We start from the raw sequence: 26,988 nt of genomic DNA on the forward strand, positions 1-26,988 counted from the left end.
TATTTATATTTTGATTGATGAGGTATTATACACTTTTTTTTTTATTACATTACGTGGTGTTTCGTCGATATAACATATTATTATATTATATTTGACGTGTACGTTTAACCTCGTTTAGAAAATTGCCGTCATCGAATTTATATTGGATTTGAAATTTCAATTTTACTGAATTTTATAACACACAACTATGAAAGTTAAGCCGAAAAATAAAGTTGGATAAATAATCGCATAATATGCGATAATTTCAGTCATTTTATGATTTTTTGACAGTAGCTCTATCGGGGAATCGAGCGTGAATCGCCAAAGCGACAAATAGAAAATCTTATAAACCAGAAAAAAAGAAGAAGAAGAAAATAGAAATAGAAATGCTCGTTACACGCATAAAAAGCTGATTTCTTTGATTGGTGGTTGCGTTTAGCTTTCGTGTAAAGAATAAAAGGATGGGCTTCGCATCAAGTACACCTGTCATTTATAGCATTTGTTTGTAAAGAGGGTTTTACTTCACGTGCGCGCGCCCACACAATAAAATATTAGAATGAAAAGAGGAGCTTTTGAAGGTAAACTAAACTAAAAACGCCGCTCGCGCACACGGGAGCCGATTTGTTAAGAACTCGGGTGGTGCCGCGTACGTGATCGGAATTTCCGGGAATTACGACGTCGTCGGGCGTCTCGAATAGGCAATTTCGCTACAGCAGTGCGCTGGGCGGTTGGCTATTCGTGTACGTATAATAGTAATAATAATAATATAATAATATATTTTATGATACTGCGGTCATCGTCCACGGACGACGGTGACGGGAATATGGCGGTACCAGACAAATAATAATAATAATAATGCGATACATTAACATGAACATCGAAACTCGCGCATTAAGCCGTACTAAACATAATGACGTAGTGTACGCACTGTGTTCGCATGTCGTACGGACTTATAACAATATAATTTTATACGAATATACAACTCCCACAACCACAAGAATACTGCGCTGTTTTTTATCCACCTGTACAACTTTATTAGCCTAATAATTATTATTACGACTGCGTCACACTTGGGGGCGTGTTGCTCAGACGAGCCAGATGAGACGTGAAATGTTCAAGTCCTGGGAGGGCGGTCGACTCGGAAATAGTCAGTTTGGATATTACTGCTGCGGGACTCGGGCGAAAGTAGGTTACTCATAATCACCAAGACAATACGCAGGTCTCTTTTAGTTTACACCAGCTCTACGGGATTAAGGTACACACGTGCCATATTACGCATAATATCCGTGTAATGGACTATGTAATAGTTTAAATAATTTATTTATATATATACATAAAAGGAATAGAACACTTTGGTAATCATATAAACTAATAATTTATCGTTTAAATAAAATTTAAATGATTTCATCGCGAACTATATCATTACACGCATAAAATATAATATAATAGTGACGTCAGAATTATTGTTTATTTTTGATAATAATCGATGATATGATAATTATTACTGTACGATTTTGAGTATAAAGTTGGCCAATTACTTTTATTTCGCGGTTCATACATATATTGTATGTACACATAATATAAGATGTTGCTTTAAAATATGCAGGACGAATATCGACGATTTTTGAGGATATAAATTACTCACAAAAAAAGTAGGTACACGGAACGCGGGTAGTATTATCCCGTTTCTCCAGTCAAAATCGTCAAGGGACGCGGTATAGTGCTGGACAAATCAATTTAATCGAGTTCGGTTAGTTCGTCTTGGGAAAGACTCACGCAAGAGCCTGCGTGCGTGCGGCGGCGTGTATATAGACGGGCGCGCATATCGAGAAATTAATATTATTATTCAACAAAGAGCTTTGTGGTCGGAGAATACTGAATTAGCGACACGTCCGTGAGTCGTGTCTGGAAATTCATTAAGCTCTCCCAGCAGGCAGAGACACGACGAAGGCGCGTGTACGATTGTTGTGTGCCTTCAGCCCCGCGGCCCTGGCACAGCCACCCGCCTATAAGCTCGATCGCCCTCACCCCCCCCCCCACCCTCTTACCGCAACGCCATTCCCACCTAGTATACTTAGATCCTATATACATATACGCGCTCACGCTGGTGTGTGTCTACGTACACGTGTACGCATATTATATGTATCTATTATACAGGGTGTTTCTGGGTTTTTCATACAAACGTCGAGAACTATTATTATTATTATTATTATATCGTGTGGGCGTAAACGTCAAGGGGAATTGAAAATTTATTTTCCGTTTTGTAAATATGAGATTGATAAGAGTGCTTACGGTAATTTAAATTAATTTTACGATGAGTCTTGAATTTTGGTTTTAATGAAAAACGGATTCCCAAAATCCCAATTGTCACGTGCCGCCCACACGATTTCTAAGACTTTCAGGCGCCAGCGTATAACGACTACGGGGGCAACAGTATTAATATTCTCGCGGAGTATTACTGTGCTCGAGATTGCAATGCGTTTAAAACTAAACCAAATATAATATAATATCTAGTGTGACTCGCAGAAAAATCTTCTATTCACAAAACTCAAAATGAGGTTTCATCCCATTCCTCTGCACTGATAACGTACTAGATCATCATCAAAGCTGCGTGGAAAATCCCGTGATACATCCTGTATATGGTATAGGTATATTGCGTGTTATGTATACGCACTTAAACAGGACGATCACACAACCACCATCACTGCTTAGGGATTTATATTGTGTACAATAATCCATCGGAATACACGACCCAAATCTTATACTAACCGTGCCAATACGCGTGTACATGTTTTGACGGATAGAGCGATTATGAAAGATATCACGACAATAACAATAACTATGTGATCAATGGCCAAAAGTGCAATTTTAAATTAAACACACGAACCAAATTATTATGTTGAATTTTTGACGAGAATTTATATTGAATTCTAAGATAAATGCGGGTACACCATGATTGCATACGGACCTTATTGAGCGTATAGAATCGTGAATATTTTGAGGTACGCAATCGCGTAGGGTTTTTTTTTACATAAAAAATGTATACGATGTTGTAGGATTTTCATAACTTTAGAATTTTATATTCTATACATACATAAACAAGTATCTTCAAATTTATGAAACTTGTATAGTGTATACGTTGCATTTTGTTAAAACAAAATATTACGACTATGTTAAAAATATATAATATTGAGTTTTGTTTTTAATTATTTAATTTTTTTGTTAAAATAATAAATAAAAATAAGAATAATTAAACATTTTTTTTAAATTTAATTTAACGGTTAAATATCTCTAAATAAAAAACAGTATTTAAAGCAGTGTAATTAATACACTGTACTTATACAGTTATACGATGCATTGTTTACACTGTATTTATTTTTTGGCACATCCTTAAGTATTATAATTTTTATACTTTTAAATTGTGTCAGTTTAAGCAGAAACAAAAAAATATTTTAGTATTTTAAAAAGTTTTTGCAATAAGATTTATGCAAACAATTACATTTATTATTATTATTATTATATACAAATGAAAATTTTAACTTTTCAACTTAACTGGATAGTGCATTTTATAATTATCTTAATAGCTTGACTAGTTAAAGAGTCCATTACCACTACCTACTTAACTTATTCCAGTCAATTTAAAAAAAGTATTAATAATATAATAAGTTATTTAATTAATTATTATTTGTTTAACTATGCTGTATATTTTTCGTCTTGAAATGTTTAGTTATTATTTAGGAAAAAATAAAGTTAACTTATAATATAGTATTAATAAATGAAAACACTGCACAGAGCGTACGTAGTCTCGTTATTTTTATGGTAATTTTAACAGTCTATTGTTTGTTAAAAATCTTACACAATCGTATACTCGAAAAGGTACGCAATCATGCTTTATCGCTAATAAGCGAGTTTCGTACGAATTAAATAGATAAAGAGTTTTTAAAATTAATACAAGGTTCTTTATACGTTGTATATTTTGATATGAAAAAAAAATCTAAAAAGTATATACCTAAGCAAAATTATTTTTTATAGATATTTAGAGTTCAAATTTGGACGGAATTGTGTATTTTAATAAAGAATAACAGATTTAATTATATTTCAAAAAAATTTTTTACGCGAACTTAAAAATTGTACGTATATTTTTAAAGTTTAATTATAAACGTCATTTTCAAAATATAATAATTAATTTTAAGATATTACCTATTTATACTATAGACTTATTCATAATTCACTCGGTTATTCAGTAAGGCGGTATTAACTCAAAAGTTAATAACAAAGATAAATTATATAAATATAATATATACTATTATAATAATTGAATATTAATAATATAATAAATGCAGTGTTTTCGGAAAACTTTAAATCAATCTACCGTAGAAATACTAAGAAACATATTATTATGGAATATACTTAGTTGTATAATAATATGACAGTCTGTCGTCGTTAAGAATCATTTTACGTAGTTAGCACTGATTTATCATTGAATTCAAACTTGACACATAAATTATTTTAGTGATTTACTCTATAAAGAGGTATATGTATATATAGAACTCTACTTACACCATAGCGGTTACTTATTTTTCCCCTTTTTTACTTTGTTTGTATTATTTTACTATAAACTTCTATAGATCTGATTGAATTATAAATACCAACACTGAATCAGTACATTAACCGCAATCAAATAAAAGAGTAACAATAATGTTAAATAAAGAAACCTAAATTAGAGAAAATACGCAAATATTATGAACAAAACAAATATCAAGATTTTAATATATAAACATTTTATCGCTAAGTTTCTGATATAAAACAATACAATTTAAAATGTAATTATTTAGTATTATAAATAACTAAATAGTATTCAGAAAAATGTATCAAATATATTAACAATTTTTAAATTAGCATTATACATTTTTCCTAACAACAATTTGTAAAAATAGGTAAGAAAATATATAATTTTTTTCGAAATTCGAAAAGACTATTAAAATACAAACTCAATTATTCATATTACAAATTAATTTTTACGTAACATATTTAGTTCTAAAAAGTTTTACGGGGACTGTAGCCTTTCAAACGATATAAATATAAGCATATTTATTTATCGCAAACACAATGCATTATAAAGGTAACCTTTGGTTTAATAGAACATAATAAGATAAGTGACGGACTGACAGACAATCGCGAATAAAATTTTAGTAACCTTTTAATAATATGTAATATGTATAAGTGTTAAAAAAAGTTAATTTTTTTTTGTCATTTTTTATTGATATTGATTATTATATTATTATTGCTGTTTTTATTATTTTTGTAATAATATAAAATATTACAAACCCTTTAGGGTTAAATAACAAATTATGTTTATTTATTATATTTTGAAGTCAGGTATTTGTAGATTTAGACAGTATTCATCCATCAATGAAAATATTTTTAATATTATTTCTTTCTATGGAAATGTATCTACCCGTTACAGACTGAGAAAAAAATAAAATAATAATCGGATTAAAATCTAGTGGATATTATACGAATTATTATATTGTATTGTATTGGGTTCATTGATGGAATGAACATATAATTTACTAAACCGTTAAATAAATATAAGATTTGCATTTCTATTTTGCTGTATTAAACTAAAATAGGTATATTTGTGTCTTCTATACATTTATTTTTTTTTGATATAAATCGTCTCTATAATATTAGCTTGCAGGTTCAGTCTGGAATTGTCAAGTGTAACACCACTTTGAAAAGGGAGAGTTCTTTTGATTTGATTTGATGTAAACTGATGTTTTTAAATCGACTTGTTATCCATATAGAAAGATAAAATATTTTCGTGATTTATTATTCTTACTATATTTACTACACATACCCAATAGTGTTTTTTTATCAATATTTTTGAACAGTTTTTTTTTTTTTGGCCGTGTAGATGTGTTGCTTTATATGTAACTACTACATGTATACACTCGGTATAATATATACTCGTATATTATATATTATTTTTTATTTTGATTCATGGTGTTCAGATATTATTATGTTATAATATTATAATGTATCACAGTGCGTGTTTTCGACGGCCATGATGGTTGGTATACCACACGGTATACGAGTGAAATGACCGGAGTGACCGACGATGTAGGGGCTGAATAGTACGAGTTTGTCAGGCAGGAGTCCGAGACTAGGGGAGTAGAGTCACGTCCAGCCGAAGTTGTGCCACAGCACACTTGTGCGGGTGGTTCCACAGTGGGGCCGCATGTGTCTTCCTACGGGTACGGTGAGGGATCACTCGTGAAAGGTGGAAGTAAGGGACATGGTGGGAACTGAATAGTGGGCAGGGACGTAAGGAAGTGTACGCACTGAGGGTGAAGCGAGGGTGGTAGGTTGGTCGCGAATTTCCGCTTCGTTTATTTACCCGCCGCCGACGTTCAAATACCACTTAGTTAGCGGTTATCGTCGACAAATTTCGTACCGTCGCCACCACCACCGCCGCCAACACATCTCACCGCAATAAAACGCAATAATTAATGACACGGGCTCTCGCAAATATTTGACGACTCCGCTGGGACGTGATATCCTACGTCGTTCCGCCCCGCCGTCCGAAGCGGTGACCGCTCAAGTTCTATATTCCTGCGCCGTAATATTTATATAATATACTAGACAGAGGTTATCGTGTGGGTTTCAGTTTTCGGACAAACCTGGCAGATAGCGAATTGGTTTCTGACACTACCTTTTAAGACTAGTTATACTAGCCAAATCGATTCCTATATCGTGTTTGATATCATATCAAAACCGAATTGTTTTCCGTTTGATTTATAGCAATATACAACTTTTTAATTATTACATATAATACTGTATATAATTATAATATCTGAGTATGAACTAATATTTTCACATTAAAAAGTCACGTGGAACAATTCTACGCTATTATATTCAATTTTTATTCTAAAGGAAATTCATATTATGTTCTACTCATCCTCATCTTATACACCAGAATAATACTACTGAGGATAGTAACGCTTTGTTTTTTGATAATATCACTAAAGTCTAAAATTGCAATAACTGATACCAAACATGTACTACAGCTAGGTGTTTCACAAATGTGTTCGTTAATCTCTCAATGGCAGAAGTACATAATTTCATAGCATTCTGCTGTCAAAAGTTATAGATTCTTTTTATTTTGGCAATTGTGAAAAAAATCGGGGAGATTGGCTTCCACGCGGAATTCAATGAAAATATTTGGATATTTGACAACTTTTGAAGCTACTTTTTTAGATTTTTAAAGTTATATCTGAAATTTAAACACTACGCGATTTTAAGCTTAGGTATCTAGTATTTCGATACGATATCGATATAAATGAATCGATATTTAAAATTGGAGACATATCGACTGCAACACTAGTATGTCTAAAATATTGAATTCCAAACAGGAACTAATTTGGCAACTATCAGAAATGTGTTTCGCGTATATTCTATTAAAACATTTTATATTATGTGAAATTAAAAAAGATATCTATTAAGGCTATCAAATTTTTATTAACAGTTTAACTCTCCCTTAGTCAAAAATGTCTAATTAAATAACATTTCGTATTCAAAAATGAGTACAATCTAATTGCGCTATCCATACTCTTCTTATTGGCCAAACGAACGTAATGGGTGATAAAATTAGTTCTAGTTCTATAGTATTGTCATACTATAATAATATGTGTCCTGTACGTGACTTGAGAATTTTACCACGGGACTGTATACGATTGTTATATAGGTACTTACTATATATATATATATATGTAAATGTATTAACTACCTAACCTATTATATATATATATATACTATATGTGTAATAATATAAGATTATATGTACCAAGAAAATTGTTTTCGGTAAGATTTTTCCCAGATTAAATTATACTCCGTAATTACCAACCTCACGCAACGTGGTAAGATTATACTGAAAAACGTGAGTATACTAGTGAGAGACTAATAAATAGTTAGCATTTTAAAGAATATTTTTACAGTTATAGTGTGTGTGTTAAACACTGTACACATTCCCAAGGGGTAAAAGCATGCAAAGCAGTGAATAAAAATACCAGCTGATGCAATGATATTATTCAATTTATTATTGTATTACAATTATTATTATTTTGGTAAATATATCTCACTAATAACTACTACTGTGCATAATATCATACCCATTCAGTGATAAATTATTACTTTTTTATTCGCGTATTGTCATTTTATATGGAGCTATTATGGTAAAATATATATACGTATGTATAGTTTTTCGTTTATTTTGATTGGAAAAAGTATTTTAAGTACCTAACATATATGTTTATAACGCTTAAACATTGCAATAAGAATATAAATTACATACAATGCTCAAAGTTTGAACTTACGTCGTGATTACTAATAAAACTTGAATAATGACAATTTTTTTATTTTAGATTCTTTCAGGCACACAGAATAATATTTTAAATGTAGTTAATTGAAAAAGATAAATTAAAACATTTTCGAAATCCTAATTTAATTTATTTGTCATTTAACTTATATTACCATAACACAATTATTTACAATTAATAACGATTAAGTAATTTATTTACGTTAATCGAAAACTTTATTATATTTTATTTTATACATTATGCATATTATATAAATATATAATATATAAACCACTTCATTTAAAGCATTGTTCAACTCAATCAAAAAATAATAACCTATTATAAAACAAATTAAAGTACCTATAATAATGAAAATTATTTTTGACACTGATTTAGAATTAATGTTAGTTTTTAGTGTGTTGATATTATTAAAGCAAAATTATTTTCTTATGTAGGTATCACTACTAATTAAATTTATGGATAAATGGTTACGCATTAATATTTTACATTTACTTTGGGCCTCGCTGGGGAAGTGGTGTAAGTTGTGGTTTTAAAAAAAAATACCTTAGTACTTTAAGGTCCGTAATCCGCACATCATCGTATTACGCGCGTATGTAAGTCTGGGCCACTATATCTTCGAAAACAGCGCCGTTTCTACCACCACCACCACCATCTATATCGACTAGGTATATACCGACAAATTGGCCACGTTGAATGCGCTATGCCTACATTTTGCTTGTACCTATAGAGTTAGTTCAGCTGAAGAGAGAATCCATTCTTTATCGCCATGTTAATTCGGGTGTTTAAAGAAGGTACACGCATATAATATAATATATATTAGTGTGTATTTTGTGCATTTATTGTACCGCCCATTGTGCTCGTAACGCACCGTTATAATCGTGTTTTGGTACGTGTTTTAATAACAGCCGGCACTTAATCCAAATTAACAGAGGTCGCACGATGTTTTTCGATTGTTTTCGAACAATTCGTTGACGAATTAGCGGTTTATGCGCCGACTCTATGGGACATGGTTCGTGCACACACATGTACCCCTCAATGAAAAAAAAAAATACAATCGCCATTAGTGGACCTTTTTATTATTATAATAATATGTGTGTGTGTGTGTGTTTGAAAATGTGAAAATGTATGTAAATGCCCAAATAAGTTGAAAATGTACAAACATCGCTTTTTTTGTATATTAATATAATGGTTTCGTGGATAAAGTCAAAATAATATAAATGCATAAAAATATAATGGATAGTTTATTTTAAAGTATACAGCATTTATCGTGTTTCCAGGAGAGTTAAGCAATATTCATAAAATATTAATACACTTAATAATGATACAATTGGCGTTTTAATAAAAATAAAACTTATACCTAACATAACATTTTCTATTAAGGTATTATTTTTAAACATATATATTTTTTTTAAGTTTTTAAATGTTTTTTAAATTAATAATTTCTTATGCTTGTAGAACGATATAAATTTGATATATTGATATTTGTGTTCTATATGCCTAAATTCATAGGTAAGTGTTATAAACTTAGAAATTAACAACTTCTGAGAATAACAAAAAAATTAATTTGATTATTGTTGAAAATACAAGAACTTTGAAGTTTCCTATAGTTCAACAATTGCATTGTAAAACAATATATCTTTCGGGAAAAGGTTTTAGGAGATAAGTTAAATTTTTTTCTTAGAAATCGATAAAAAAGTTTGTACCTATCTAATTTATATCTAATACGTATAATGATCATTTATCAGTTATCGTTGATATTTAAAAAATAAACATTATATTAATAAAAAAAAGAAATATTGAAAATTCCCGAAAGTTAGACGAAATGTCACGGATACTGCTTTTGAATAAAAAATTGCAGACTTTGTGTATCGAATTACGAATTACAACTATGTAAATAAAATACCTTTTCAGAAATTTCGGAAATATTCGATCACCCCGAAATTGCTGGTCACGCCGTATATAGAATGCCTCGATTTTATACTCTGGGTTATATTTTACGGTTGTGCAGTTGACAGGTGGATCACAACAAACCCTCCTACTGATTATCTCTAGATAGGTTCATCCTTTCTACCCATTCTCGTGTATCAAGTAGAATCTCTCTCTATATATATTTTATTATTTATTTATATTATATTATTTGTCGTCGCCGAAGTTTACGATTATAAATATGTTTTTCTCGAGTCGTAAAATATGATATCGTGATAGGTACTTATAGAAAAGAAAGTATTTCAACATGTCGTTTTACTCACCATGTATGGTGACGGTGTTATGTGACAGTACATCGTCGTCAGCCGCTCGTTGTTGTTCAGTTACCGGTATCTGACGCAAAAGCCGTAAAGTAACGTCTTTGGGACTGCACGCTGGATTCCAACTAACCAGTACCGCGGTTCTTTGACCAGGGACGGCCACTTTGGGTGCCACCACATTGAATGTCCTGCACAACAAGTAAATCGTTTAAATATTATTATGTAAGAATACGTTTAGTAATTATGTTCTACTATGCATATTGTGTTATACGATATCTTTATTTTACACGACAGATAAAATAAAACAGAGGAATCGATAGCTCATCTGGATTAAAGAGCGAAAATATGTTTACACAAAATATGAAAGTTTTTACTAATGATTATTTTTAGAAATTATTGGACCCATTTATTTAAAAAAATATATCAATAGATACTTTGAGACTTGAAAGAAGTTTTCAGTTTATTTTTCAATCCTTAAAGGTTCCTAAAGGGTGTGTCACACAGGCATATAATTCAATGATTATAGAAATACTCTTTCTTTTAGTTGATAAAGACTAACTAACTCACTATGCGCTATTATAAAATGTTCATTAAATAATAATAATAATAATAAATAAAAGTTTTTAATTAATTGGTTATTATTCAAATATACAACTAAAGGCAATGTCTTTGTATTTGTAGCTAATATACTCAAAAATCAATCGATTGATTTTAAGGAACATATTAGCGATTTGAGAAAAACGTAGAAAGTAGTTCGAATCACATTCGAAAATATATCAATTTTTATATTCTAACTAGGTCGAATTAGTTTACAAAGGGAGGTAAATCGATGTGGATTTGTCCGTGAACTGAAGTACACTAAAATTGAGATATACCAATAACAACTCCGTATTTTATGTTTGTTTACTTTTTCCCAAGTGAAGTCAAGTTTAGCAGCTAGTATGTATATATTATGTATTTACAAAACAAGGTCTATGTTTATTTTTTTTTTCTCGTATTTTTTTATGCGTTTTAGAAATATTTTCGATTTCAGTCATGCTTTCAATCTAATGAGTATTACAAAAGTTGCAGTTAAGAGCAAAGACTAAAATTAAGACTGGTATTAAGAAATAAATTATACAATAAGGAGTATAACAATAGTCAATAAGAATTTATATTTTAGTATTTTGGAAATGCATAAATTATGAAAAAAACATGATGAAAAATTACACTATTCTTGTTTTATTTTCATTTATACAACCATAAGATTGATTTATAATAATTATAGTTAATTGAAATTTATTGGAAAACTATGGTATGTAGTGTGTTTCTATCAAAGACTAAGTGAAGTGGGTTATCAAATTTTAAGTAGTTAGTTAAGGGTTGCCTCATCATAGATCGTTAGACTAAGAAAATATTGATTATATATACATTATTTAACAGATATCGTTAAGATTTATGTCTTAAAGTTTCCGTATCATGTTATTAAGATATACACAAAATATATTATGATTTACGTTTTAGACTATTTAGTGGTATTTTATGTTAGTAATCATCTTATATTCTTATAAATAGTACATGATATACTTGTATGGACGCAAATATTTAAAATTTAAATATTTTACTTCGGTGCATCAAGATAATTCAGTTTTAGCTTATTATCAGTCGATACACTTACAAAATATGGATAATCTATAATTAGTATAACTAAAAAAACTACTACTATAAAAAAATGTATCTCTACATTTTGAGCAAAATCGTGATAGATAACAGGTAGTAAAATATGACATAGAATATTTGATTTATATATTCATAAATATTATAAATATTAAATTATTTTTAACGATTTTCATATTTTATAACATCAAATATCAAGTAAATAACGTTTTATACTTTTTTATTACTATTATAAAATACATGTTTGCATATAAAAATAATATTTTAATCGATAAACATCTTCATACGGATATAAAATTATGTTAAATTTAACTTATCATAGTATATCTATTGATTTTTGTACAACTCTTTTGATATTTAAACGTTAGTATATACATATAATTATCACAGGACAACAGGATAACTTTACTGTCTAATCTATCACATACTTAAGTTTTTAGAAGTAGTATAGCATTTATATTTATATTTATGTGCTTTATTTTATATAGCTGTTGATCATGCACTTAGCAGAACATGATGAATGTAGTTTTGTTCAATATAAATTAGGTATCAATATTAAATAGTTTACTGTCCCGAACACACAAATACTTTAGTACATAATATTACTCGCTCTTATATTTATAAACTCGACAAATGTTTTTTTTTTTTTTTTAATTATTTAACAAGTTTAATGCCATAATAATACTAATTAAATTTTAACATAATTTAAATGTTACAATCGCAATGTATCCGTTTTTTCATTATTATAGCTTGTCTATTTTTTGTATTTATATACTTTCATAGATACAAATTTCATTGCCAATTTTAATCTTTGTTCGCCTTTTAAATTATATAAAATACAATTAAACTGTATCGTAATATTATTATATTATTTATGTATTGCATTGGCACCATGACAGGCATCATTAATTCAAGTACATATTTACATTGGTATATTTGATAACTTAAGGCTGTAATAAATTAAAACTGAAGCTAAGCAATGAATAATGATAACATGTATAATATGGTGAGGAGAGTAAAGTTATTCAGCCTGTTTACACGTAATAAATGTCTACAAATAAAATAAATGTATAATGTACAGAGTGACAGGTTAAATGAATAACACTCGTCATCCCTATTTAATAGTAGGTATACTGCACATAAAGTGTGATACGAACTACACGGTTACCATAAAATTTTTTCGTTTTTATTTTTATTATTTTAGTTGCTAATATCTATATAATTATACTGGCATACTGGTAAATGAAGAGGGCCGTTATTCAGTATATGATCATACTATACGTGTTAGCTGATATTAATGTATCAGTTATACATCAGAATACCGATATTGCGGCTTTATGTTATGAGTAATTAAAATATTATATTATAAATAATCATCGTGCCATAATGTTTAAAATCAAACGCTTTAATAAAAAAAAAAAAAAATGATAATAATGTATTTGAACGAGTGAAAAACCTGCATTTCGACAAAATATAACAAGCCGATTTCTACCAAGTCGACAAACATAAAAACAGTACAAGTACGTGTGTGATTATTGAACATATTTTACGCTATTAATACACACACACATATATATATATTATATATTTATTTTATAACTTTCCACTGGGTTAGAAGTTTTACAACTACGATTTTAGATCATCAAAATACACATATTGTTACTACTACGCGGCCAAAACAAAATCCTATTATTTTGATGTAGTTTCCAAACAGCAGTTACAAATCTATGTACAATGTTTTATTGCTGAAACGTGTAAATTTAACTTATATAATTTCGTTGCCATCATTTAAGACTTATGTACAGTCGTAAATATGATGTGTATAATGTATATTTTAACAATTTAGTTCGGTCGTCACTCGTCGCGATATTCGTATTATATTTTAATGCAAATAACCCTCATCTCCTGACATAGTCCGTCGTCAATCTTGGCAATCTCGCTGTGTTTTTAACGGAATACAATTTATTTTAGATACTTTTCAAACGCGTTGGCCGTTCAACGTGTTTTGGGTAAATATAATACAAGGAGTGTTCACACTGCATTCAGATAGGTGCATAGGTACATGTAAATTTCAAGGTTCGAAGAGATGACGACTAAGGGGTAGATACATTTTTGTTACGTGTAAATAACAAACGAATTTAAAGACAACGTGTATTTATTGTTGTATGTATTATATTATATATATTTTTTATGCTGATAATGTCGAATTCATACATTTTTTTCGAAGATAGTATCTTATCGAAGTCATTAACGAAATAAATTGCTTTTAATTATAAATAGAAACACAATATACGATCATTTGTATTTTGCATACGATGCAAGTTTAATACTTAAGTATACCTAAAATACTACTGGTAATAGTTAGGGTGAACTCGGAATTGGTTGGTTTTCGATGTAGGTGTATATATATATATATATATATATATATATACGAGTATATGGCTTCTCCTAAACTTCAATATCATATCCTAACCTACCTGCGTTTATGATTTATTATTATTATCATTATACTCCGTACATAACTGCGGTACACGGTGAAAGTACTGCAAGGAGATATTATCGATCGTAGCTGAGTGCTAACGGTGGAATTAGAGCAACGCCTCCGGGTAAACTCTAATGGATCTGCCACTAATAAAAATGGCTTAAGTTGTATGTATGTGCTTGCGTATTTGGTAGAGCCGAGGGAAAAACCACCACCTATACCACAGTTATAAATGAATGTCTCTGATAATAACAAAAACCCTGTTGGGGTCGCTAAGCAATTCGGTTGGGTAATCGATGATCGACGCCTCGACAATGGACCTAATCGTGTGTGATAGAAAATTATTATTATTGGGATATTCATGACAATAATTATATTATTAATATTTTATCGCGTCGTCAAGTCTAATCAAAAGTGCCTTTTGACGGATTTTTTTTTCCTTTCAACTTTGAAGACGATTTATTAAAAAAAAAAAATAATTTTTTTTTTAGATAACCTCATAGAAATATTATGTAAATATAACACTTGAAAAATTATCATTATTTTTTGGCGAGTTTAGTAGTTACCAATCTAGAAAAGTTAACAGCAGTTGCAGTTGTATAATCTACTCAGTATACTTTATTTTCATGGTTATTTAATAAATTATTCTATAGGTAACATTAAGTAGTTATAGAATTCCTAGTCATAAATCGTTGTAAAATAAATTATTACGCTTTTGATTTTTAAAAGAAATTATTCATCCTATATAGTCAAATGTAGTTCTTAAGTTTTGAATTTTATCAGAAATTGTTTTGACTTTATTGTAATAGTATGCATATTATACATTATCTGTCGGTTATTTTAGCTTAAATTACATGTATATATATATATATATAAATATAATGATTTATTTATATATTTCGTGCTCGTAAACGGTAAAACTAAAACAGTAAATGGTTTTAATCTATTACTTTTTTCAAACGTCATATGTAGGTACAATGTACATAGATTATAACAATATAATATAATTGTATACAATATGTGTAATGTATACATTTACGTAAAATATACAGGATGATTCGACATGCAGGTTTATTACTGTACACTCCATTTATACTTTGATTATGAATTTATTTAAATTTTGACTTTTAGAATTTTTATTTATACGTAAAAATCATATTTTAAAATTTTAAGATTTTTATACAGCCACTAAATAATAAATCAATTGCGTGTTAATAGACATTTGGACATGATTTATTATACAATTTGTAAGCATTGAATTTTAGTTAAACATTACATTAATTAGTTTTGTATAATATGCAATTTTTCATACGATTTCTTATTTCATTATTAAAGAGTTACCTATTGCGATTTAAGCAGATTTTATTTTAATGAGAACCTAATTTTACTGTAAGTTATTGAGCAAATATAGTCTTGTTCTAAATGTTGTATCTAATTGTATCTAATCATTTTATAGGTATATAATTGGTACCAAATGGTACAGGGACCTATTTATGTAGGTATTAAAAAGTTGAAAAATTGTATTAAAAAAATTAATTAATAAAGAACGCAGTTTCTTAATTTGCTATATAGGTATACGTTTAATTTTAAAAGAAATACTGTATATTTTTATATGGTTTCACTACGAATTGAGGTTTAGTTGTAAAACATCTGTCACACTTCTTGGGTTGATGATCGCATTACTTAGGGCTAACTCCTCCACTTCTCTCTGCGGCGATCGGCAGTGGCCACTAACTAACCAAGATTCTGTGATTTACCTTCTTGGGGCTTTACCGAATTGCAGGTCTATGAAAACAAAGTGCGAACTTTATCGGATCTCCAGCAAGAAATTCAACCGGAACGGGTCATCAGCGAACTCAACGGGCAAGTATTTTAAAACGTGATTAAGAATTTAATTGACAGTCACTGCATACCGAGCGAGTAGAGGGGTTAATATGCGCGATATCGTGTTTCACATTTAGATCTCAACTCGTAATGAAACGATACACATTAAATATAAAATATTTCGTTTAAAACGAAATTGATTTATAGAGAGATTGGAAAATGCGTTATTTATGAAACACCCAATATTATATTACAGTGAATACTAAATATTTTCTAGAAGTATCATTTAGATTATTTTTTTATAATAATATTTTAGGCACCAACCGTGTTTATGAAATATTATACTATTATGTGCTATATACGTTAATGAATAGAGATGCGGCAATAGAGTACATTCATTTTTATTAAACATAATAACCATTTTGGCTCGATTGTGTTTACAGTTAAAACCAATGTTTTAGTATTATTTAAACGTAGTTAAATGCGTAGTACAAAGTAAGAATAATAATTCGTTGTTGTTGGAAAAGTTAAATCATTCTGTTGAAAGAACTGTAACCAATTAATTTTTTTTAATTTATATTTTCAGAATAGTCTGTTAATATTGAACGAAAATAAAAACGAATTGGGCGCATTTATTATACAGAGTTCAGTCAAATTCAATAAGTAATAAGTAATAACCGACAAAAGACTATATAATAGTGTACACCTTGTAATGAGACTCGCTTTTTATTCTTTTATTGTTTAACTTGTTTTATTTCATATAAATATTGAATTTATTTTTAATTGTGTATATTCCTTAAGTTTTGAAATAACAAAAAAAAAAACAAATTCAACATATTATTTTTAATATGTATGTAATTGTAAAATAAGAAACGTACGACCAATCAGGTGTGGTAAAATATTTTATTTTTTACTTTTGAACGTCTACTATATTAAACTATACACGACTTATATATTTACCTATATAAATTGAACCAGCAATATCATTTCATTACAGTGTTATACACGTCTCTTTTTCAAAATATCTTGTTATATTTTTTCATTACATCATAGAACGGGGTAAGTCTGCGTTTACTGGCCACAGAAACTAATAATAATAAAAAATAATACGTGCTAGATAAATAATATTTTAGATTGGATTAAGTTAGGTACATAATATTGTCTACTCCGATAAGCTAAACATAAAAAATGGCGATCGATAACATTTTTATGGTGAATTTTAAATTTAAACATGCACTATGAAAATACAAAACTTTATTTAAAAATAATATTGTTTTACTTAAATTGAAAATATTATTAATAATTTATTTCGAGTTTTCTGAATTTTATTTGCGTTTCATTTGACTTTTTTATGAAATATGTGACTATCTACTTTATTTTTGGGTCACAGTTTAATCTACAATATTTCTCTATAGCTCTTCAAGTTTCGATTACGATGAAAAATATTCATATTTTACCGTCATATAATAATGTTCAAGTATACGTACCTATCTACATTTTGCTACCGTCACGTGACGAACAATTTCTTTGGAAAACTATATTATTGCAAAATGAATGTAATCTTTATAGCGGACTATTATAACGTGTGCCATGGTCCGCACTCCGCAACAACGGTATATAACTGTAATACGATAAACAATATCTTACGATAAAAGAATAACGATGAAATATCGTATTGCGGTGTTAGCTATTCACGTTTCCGTTCCCGAGTAATGGCCGGGCTATCGGGATCGTATGTTTATGCGTGTGTGTGTGTGTGTGTGTCCAAATAAATCCATTGCGAATAAATTTTGATTAAGTCTAATTGAATTATTTTGATCAATATTTGTACGGTCGCAATATACATCTAATGTACAGTTAGCGCAGAAACCATGAAATACGACCACACAGAGATTGTAACATAAAAGTCATAAATACGGCTGAACATACCTTAGTGTGTGTGTGTGTGTGTGTGTGACGTGTGTTAACTCATATCGAACTGAATAATTAAATTCTTACTAGCTCCTACATTATGGCCGCGCTCGGGTTTAATTTTAACTTTACTGTCTCTGATGTTCGAATTTGTACTATTATATACGTGTGCTAGCTATAATATAATATGATGGGAATCCATCATACATTACATTTTCCGTCCATCAGTCGTTGTCGTCGTCTTCGTCGTCGCAATTCTGTTTACCGGCAAAATTGTACCGTTTTGATGGGGTAACATTACACGTATGATATTGACATGTACATTTACGGTCCGTTGTTTAAAATAGACAATATTATGTTACTGGCACGACTCGATTATATTATTATTACTATGTCATCGCAGGCACAGAGATGGAGTAAAACGAGATTATGAATAATAATAATAATCATAATAATGATCATTATATTCGTTCGAGAGTTCGTTTTGAAAATTAAGCGACGAAAGAGCGCAATTTCGCACTTTATAATTGGATGTCAGCCATTTTGCGCGTGGCCAATTAAACCATTTTAGCTGATAAATTAATATAACGAGTCGATATAATTTACATAAATTTGATACGTTCAGCTTGGCCAATTTCACGGTATACGAGAAAATTAATGTCGGTGGCGCGTAATTGAAATGTCTCAATTAATTCTAGTAGCGGGCGAGTGAGGGTGTAGTAGGTTTGTATGTGTGGGCGACGGTAGTGGTTGTGGTGGAAGAGGCAGTAGAGATATTATATGTTGGACCCGAGAAACGGTGTTATTATATAATTTAGTCACTGTGGATTGCAGTCAAAATAATATTATATTAATCGTCTTTTATAATAATTATACAGTGATCAGCTTAATTGCAATTTTAAAATGTAAAATTATTAATAGATACATGTGTTTTGTAAGGGTGGTTTTTCGTTATGTCTACAGACTTCCTCCTTAACTGAATATGATTTAATATTACATCGAAGTTACGCCAGGTTTCCAATATATCCACATGTTAAGATTTACCAAAAATGAATTTTTATTTTGTACACATTGATATTACAAGATTGATTTCAACCAAATATACCTATTTATCGAAATATAAAGTGAAAATCATTCGTTGAATTTTTTTTTACTTCAGACATGATTCATAATATTTTATATGTACATAACTATATAGGTATATACATCTAACTTTCTTTATTTTTGATATAATTTTGTTTATTTAGTTTGGCACATGTTTCTTTGAAAACTAATCAATGGATTCGCCTAAAAGTTACACTTTAAAATATAAAAGTTTTACGAAACTTTTTTTTTACTCATTTTGGGTGATACAAATAAAATTGAATGCTGGCTTTTATATTTTATAAAATATAAGTGAAAAATTAAACAATGACTTAGTATATAGGCTTATAGTATGGTATTGTTTCTATTCATATTATAAGTGTGTTAAAAAATATTCCTTAAAATATTACTTAGATATTTTGATCATATTTACAGTGAGTATAGTAAATATTTGAAAATTATATCTCATTAAGATTATAAGTATAATTAACTTTTAATAAATGATAATATCTGAAAATGTTGTGATCAGTTCAGTCAAGTTTTTTTTTTTTAATGGATAAAATGGAAATGGTTAACGTATATTGGAATTTTTTTATAAAGTTTTTAAAAATGATTCTACCTAATAATTGTATTAGTAATAAGTAATATACACCCAAAATATTAATGTGCAGTATTTAAATATAATTTTTTTTTAAGATTCAGATTGAATTAAGCGGACACAACAACAAAAAAATCATTGTTATATCATTCCTGGTTTTTAATAGATAGTGATAAAACTTAAAAATGATCATACAGCACCATTAGTAACGTTATTGAGATTGAAACCCGATCAACAATTACAGTATTCATTAATAAAGTATGTTTTAAAATATTTACAATAAAATCGAGAAAGCAATCATCAGTGATATTATGGTCAAGAAAAATAAATACCTATACAAATATTCATTTTAAACTAAATATTGAGTATTTTTTTTTTTTTTGTAAAATCATGTTTTATACATACTGAGTTTTTGAATGGAATTATTGTTAATATTGTTTTCAAAATATTTTATAAAGACACTGTCTTTTAGCGGTTCATCTTATATTTCCAGTATTAAATAGATTTCAGACTGTATAAAAGAAGGACCCATTTTATTATAACATGTTTTTCTGTAGACAGACGCATAACCTAATCTCAAGTAGTAAAACGGTTTCAAAAAGTTTCACACAACACCTCAAATTGTATAAAGATAATACTTTAAACATAATGCGTTTCGATTTTCACAGGAAAAAACCAAATTATATGGAACCAAGAAAATGTAGCCGAGTGCGATTTAATCAAGTTTCGATCTGAATCGTTTTTTGAATTTCCGTTGATACATTGAGAAATGTTCGTTTGTTCTTAACATCTATCACAACGATCAACGAATAAATTGGAATATTACTCCGATGTTTGCTTATACTAATGACACACGTGACATGTGTCAGACCATCGGAAAAGGGTAATATTATGCAAAAGATTTACAACTAATACTTGCTGTAGACCATTCATAAATTGCAATCCGCTTTAATTAGTCGTCTATGAGCAGTGATTTATGTTTTGATCTCAACTCGACTTGTTTTCAATTTGTTCGTCGTACCTTTTTACCTACGCTTATTGCGGAAATATAACTGTATAATGATGTCGTACACGGAATAATATAAGGAATGAAGGGAAATGAGCAAATTCCTACAGCTGTAGTGCACCAAATAAATTGCGTCGAGATGGGAATACTTGATAAATGTATTTTATTTAATTACCAATGTTTTATGGAATATTTACTACAGAGTTAACTAAGTTCGTTTTAAGAGATGATGTTTTTAAAAATGTTTATTTCATTAGTTTATTAGGTGTGGTAGCCGGTAGGTATATATAAAATGTTCACATTTTAAAATTTCCCCTCTCCTGCAAACTTAACCAGGCCTTTTAATCATATGTATGAGTTATATTCGTATACTTGCTGGGTTATGCAGATAGATGGATAAGTGTTTTGGATTATACTTACATTCTTATTGAATTATGTTGTGTTTTATACTAACACAAAGAAGAATATAATTTTCCAAAATAATAACGTATAAATACGCATATATTATACGCCTAATTAAATTTATTTGAAATAAAAACGGATAACGCAACCATCAATATTTATAAAACAAACGAATAAGCTATATTTTCAAAAGTTATAGTACAATTATTGCCCTCTATTATAATAATTGTATTGATTAAAATAATATATAATCTCGTTTGTCAATAAACGTATTTACTAACACCTATATAATACACACGTATATTGTATAGGTGACAGAATCGATTTTAATAATACTTTAGTTGATTTTAATTTTTTTTATTTTAGAGTTATACGTTGAAAAATTTTTTAATATCATATAATATTATGTTCTACGACACGTATATTGGTGTTCATGTATTTAAATGTTTATAGAAAATATAATAGATAATCATTATGTTAATATTTTATCACCAAAAGATATTTGGTTTTAATATACGTTCGATATTAAATTAATTATTGTTATTTATTATTAAATTATCGCTGATTCGGTTTCAGATGAATATTTATGTATTATATTATCGTTGCGACATGTGTTAAATATTCTGCCCTTTGCGAGTTTCTGCATATTATACAAGTTAAGCCCTGAAAATGATTATAGAATATTATGTCTAAAATATAGAAGTATTGTATCAAAATAATTTATAACTTATTTTAAAGTCATTAGTACATTCAGACGTTTCACTTAAAACCGATCCTCGATTGCAGTTCTTTTTTTTTTAAAAACACACACCCACACCCACACACACACACAAACATAAAACATAAAGGATTTTTGAAAACCTAAAATCCTATGTAAACTTTTTACGTTAAAAGCTTTTTCTCGATCGAATTTCTATTCAACTGCCCGATTTCGTCTATTTACCCTATTGTTTTTCGCCTGATGTAGGTTTTCACTCTCCCAAATATATTTCAGCGGACTCTACAGATATCATGGTGAACGATAATTCATACATACGTAGAACTATAGTTTCGGCTACAATACAAACATGATTTATTTTTATTACCGTATAATATTATAATACTATTTAGGAATTAATAAATAAAAAACTGAACAATTTTCTTTAAAAATGTCTCTTTTTACACAAATCAAATTGTTTTTGAAAAAGAGTCATCCATCAATCTTGATTATATTATACGTATAACGTACACCTGCAGTTGGAGTATGAAAAAAATAATATTTATATTACATAAAAAAATAAACATATGATCAATTTAAATAATTATTATGGTTTCGGTCGTTTCAGATAGATTTTTATTACATTTCATTATAATATGTAGTATAAAACATAATGTCCTATGGTTTTATTGTTTCAATCATTTTAGATACACAATTACCTCAGCGTTCCCTCGCCACTAGAGGGAAAATTATGCGGAAAAACTTATTTGAACTAAACTGCGTATTTCGCCTTTTAAACCACCCGTCAGCTTCTTTCTCATGTATATAATTTAAAAAGCCGTATTGTTTTCTTTTGAACACTTCACCGAGCCTTTTGTGCGTATCCCGTTATTTCGTTCATTTTTTTCACGTTGTTTTGCAACCTTTTTCCCTCGTGTTATACGCATACATGTAGGTCATGTACATATTATATTCCACCTATGTCAAAAGGGCTGAAAACATTGCATATTGTGTATTATATTATATACTCGTATAATAGTATTATAATGTGAACTGAAACACCTGTGGGCTGAATATGAAAAACAAAAAAAAAAATAATAATAATAATAAAGATATGTACAATAATAGTAATAATAATAAAGTCGTTTCGTTGACATTGGATGTTTAAGACAACCAACTAATAATAAAGTTATATAATATTATCATCGACAGTGATGTGGTATTCATGTAGGGAATGGAAGTTAAGGTTCAGAATATCTTCAATAACTAGCTTCCCACTTGCATCGCTCGTTAATTAAAAAATAAAAAATATTTTATACACGATAAAAAATGTAACATAATTACATAACGTCCATAATATGCCTTTAATATATTTTATTTATTTATTTATAAACGTTTGTAAGCTTTAAGTATTACAGAATAAATAGTTATACATTAATATATAAGTAATTAAAATGTACAAGATAGAACAAAACAAAAACAGTAGGTACATTCATATATATAATAATATATATCATATAATATTAGATCGATAATAACAACATATTGAATGATGTTTGAAATTAGTATAAAACTATAAAATGACTTAAAGCTAACGATAGATTTTCTATAATAGACAGATATTATTTTGTAAACATGTACAATTTCATATTGTTTCACGAAGAAGAGGTTAACTTATTGATGAGTGTGTGTGTGTGTATTATAAGCTGTACTTACCTAGAATACAATTTAAACGCAATGATATAACGGTCGGAAATTATACTTGAACTATAAAACAGAAAAAAATCCACATCGGTCGAAATGGGACGTTTCCGTTGAAAAAACTGTAGCCATGAGCAAAGGCATAATATTATATATAATATAACTTTTATACGGAAGTGGTTGGAATCAGTGGAAACACATAGGTGCTACTTGATTTTTTCTCCGCCGCACGAGAAAACATTGAATCATATAATATATATATATATATTTATGTATAATGACATCGCTATAGCAACTTAATTATAATAAAATAATCAATTGCTTACGATAAAATTTACGAAAAATCTAGTTGAGAAAAAAAATTTTTTTCGGTTACTATGGTAACGCAACGCAATGTACGTTGGTTGCTAGGGGAAACCTAGATATCATGGTATATAACCCCAAAAATTATAATTTTGTAATATCAATTTCAACTTATAGTTATTGTTTGGTTGCAGTGTCATAGCTACTGAGACGGCCAGAAAAAATAAATATTGTATCCAGCTCAAAAACATGTATTGTTGTCAATATTGTCATTTATTTGTACGCTTCTAATGTTATAAATTATAATATTAACGGCGTTTGGTGTGTGGTCATGGAGGCAGCGTTACCCGTCGCACGTAGGTCGCGGATGCAGTGCCGTCAAAGCCGCACAGCGATCGAATACGCCTATTTATAACTTAAACTAAATCGCAATACACACCTATTTCGATGTATTACTCATCAATACAAACCCATATCGCACGATGCCATAGCATATACCATGAAATTGTGCGTATGTGTGTTTTTCGTGTATATAATATTATATATATATTGTTGCTATGAGATTGATGATGTTTATGCAACCGATCGGCTGCGGTTGAATGACTTTCAAGGCAGATGCGCTACACTCTATGTGTATAGCATAACAATAATAATAATATTATATTGTCGGCTGCGTTGTTTAATGTTTGGTGTATTTAAATAAGAATCTATTGTGCATGTTCAGTATTCATCAGATTCGCCTAAGACACATAACGGTGTATACTGTATAGGTTGCATGACGCGATTTCCGTTCGAGAAATTATCAGGTGCCGGTGTCAGACATAATGATATAAATATACAATTCTGTAAATTAACACGGAATCGTTCGATACAACGATTTATTAATTTGTTTTTGCAGAACATAATATTGTATCCGGTTTTCAGAGAACATAATTGAAAAAGTATCTATACCTAATAACATTATTGTGTATAGATAGCATATATTAAGACACGTAAATTATTATCTATAGATTAATTCAACATTTTTGAAAAGACATAAGATAGATTTTTTAAACGATTAATAATACTGTATTAGGTAAAATTTCTAATATGTAAAATCCTTTAGTATTATTTACCCCTAATCTTGAATGAAATGGCGGAGAGGAAATAACGAGTTTTAAATTAGAGTGACCTAAAAGAATCAATTATTCTACATAAAATATGGGTTTTTCATTACACATTCAAAAATAATTTTAGCTCACTCACAAAAGTTCAGACTTTGTCAAACTTGTTATACTAAGATAAATTTTATAATTTCATTTATCAGCTATATAGAAATAACACCACAATGTAATGATGTACGTTTTAAAACTTACTTGATTAAACTATTTATTATGTTTGTTTAGTTTCTAAAATAAAATGTATCTTAATTTAAATATAATGATATATTTATACAAAAATATAAAATATATATTATAAGCTATACCGGAGAAAAACATATTATTTAGATACACAAACTAGTAACTACTAGATACAATTAAAAATGCTAAAATGTACAAGATAGGAGAAACAAAAGTAAGATAATAATATCGTCCGTTCTAAACATAATATTTATTACATAAGATATTCATCATGTATTATAATATTTTTTGACTATATTATTTTTTAAATAAATTGCTGAAACGTGTAATTAAAAATATGCATACGATATTATTACAACTACTATTCTAACATAATCTCACCATATTACTATTACACGGAGACGAGTTTACCATCAAATTTGTATCTTATACTAACATTTATACTCACAAGTCACAATATTTTATTATTAATAATATATTAATTAAAAATTCTTACGTTTTTCTAAAATTTATGATAAAATCGTTTTAGAAACATCGTTAGATATTGTTAGAAACCATGCTATCTAGAAGTGTGCTTAAGTTCTAAAATACGTGACCCTGGAAAACTTTTAGTTTCAAGTAGATGTGCACTTAGAAGTTTCCGACTTTCAAAATTATCTGTTTAAGAAGTTACGGAATTAACTTATGACCGTATAATTTAAAAGTCTTCCATTAAATGGGTATAACAAAAAATATAATTAAATATTGATATAAATCGATGGCTAATTCTACAGTGTTTAATTATTGACTTGTATTAGATTTTCAATACTTTCTCTCCGTATTGTACACAATAATAAATAGTATTTAATTGTAGTTTCGAGACAGTTGAGGTAATTCATTATGAACGGACAAATATAAACCAATTGCATTTAAAACTCAATCAAAGAATATTTTAAAAGTAACCGAATAAAATATGTAGCTGTTATTTAAGATTGCTATGCATAATGTTATCGTGACGTGTTTATTATTGTTATTTATTTTTTTATAATTGAAAATTTAAACGATACAATAATGTCTGAAATCCACTAAGGCTATGGCGTAATTAACACGATGTCATCATTTAATTAAATATACGAGCTTACGCATTAAATCTGACTATTGGGTTTATAGGGGTAAAAGAAGAGAAAACCCACAAGTGAAAAAAAAAAACGTCATAACGTTGTATCAAAATATTCATCCGTAATTGGAAGTATCGCAGTTAGAGGTGAAAACGCTATAGACTACTCGTCACGACATGTTTATGACAATGGTCAACTGAAAATTTAGGTTTGATTTCGATTTTTAAATTATTATTTTTATTTTAAAATTAAAATATATAACTCAGCATAATAATATAATATATT

General features: G+C 28.7%; 1 protein-coding gene across 3 annotated transcripts in view; it reads right to left on the reverse strand.

Moving 5' to 3' along the window:
- The window catches only part of LOC132918078 (C3 and PZP-like alpha-2-macroglobulin domain-containing protein 8), a 147,033-nt gene that overhangs the window by 35,989 nt on the left and 84,056 nt on the right, over positions 1-26,988 (reverse strand). For all 3 annotated transcript variants that reach the window (XM_060979158.1, XM_060979155.1, XM_060979156.1), the window contains exon 3: positions 10,607-10,791. In XM_060979158.1, the coding sequence (XP_060835141.1) occupies positions 10,607-10,791 (185 nt within the window). The remainder of the gene's footprint in view (positions 1-10,606; positions 10,792-26,988) is intronic.

This window comes from Rhopalosiphum padi, chromosome 1 (genome assembly GCF_020882245.1).
Source record: "Rhopalosiphum padi isolate XX-2018 chromosome 1, ASM2088224v1, whole genome shotgun sequence".
NCBI classification, from domain to species: Eukaryota; Metazoa; Arthropoda; class Insecta; order Hemiptera; family Aphididae; genus Rhopalosiphum; species Rhopalosiphum padi.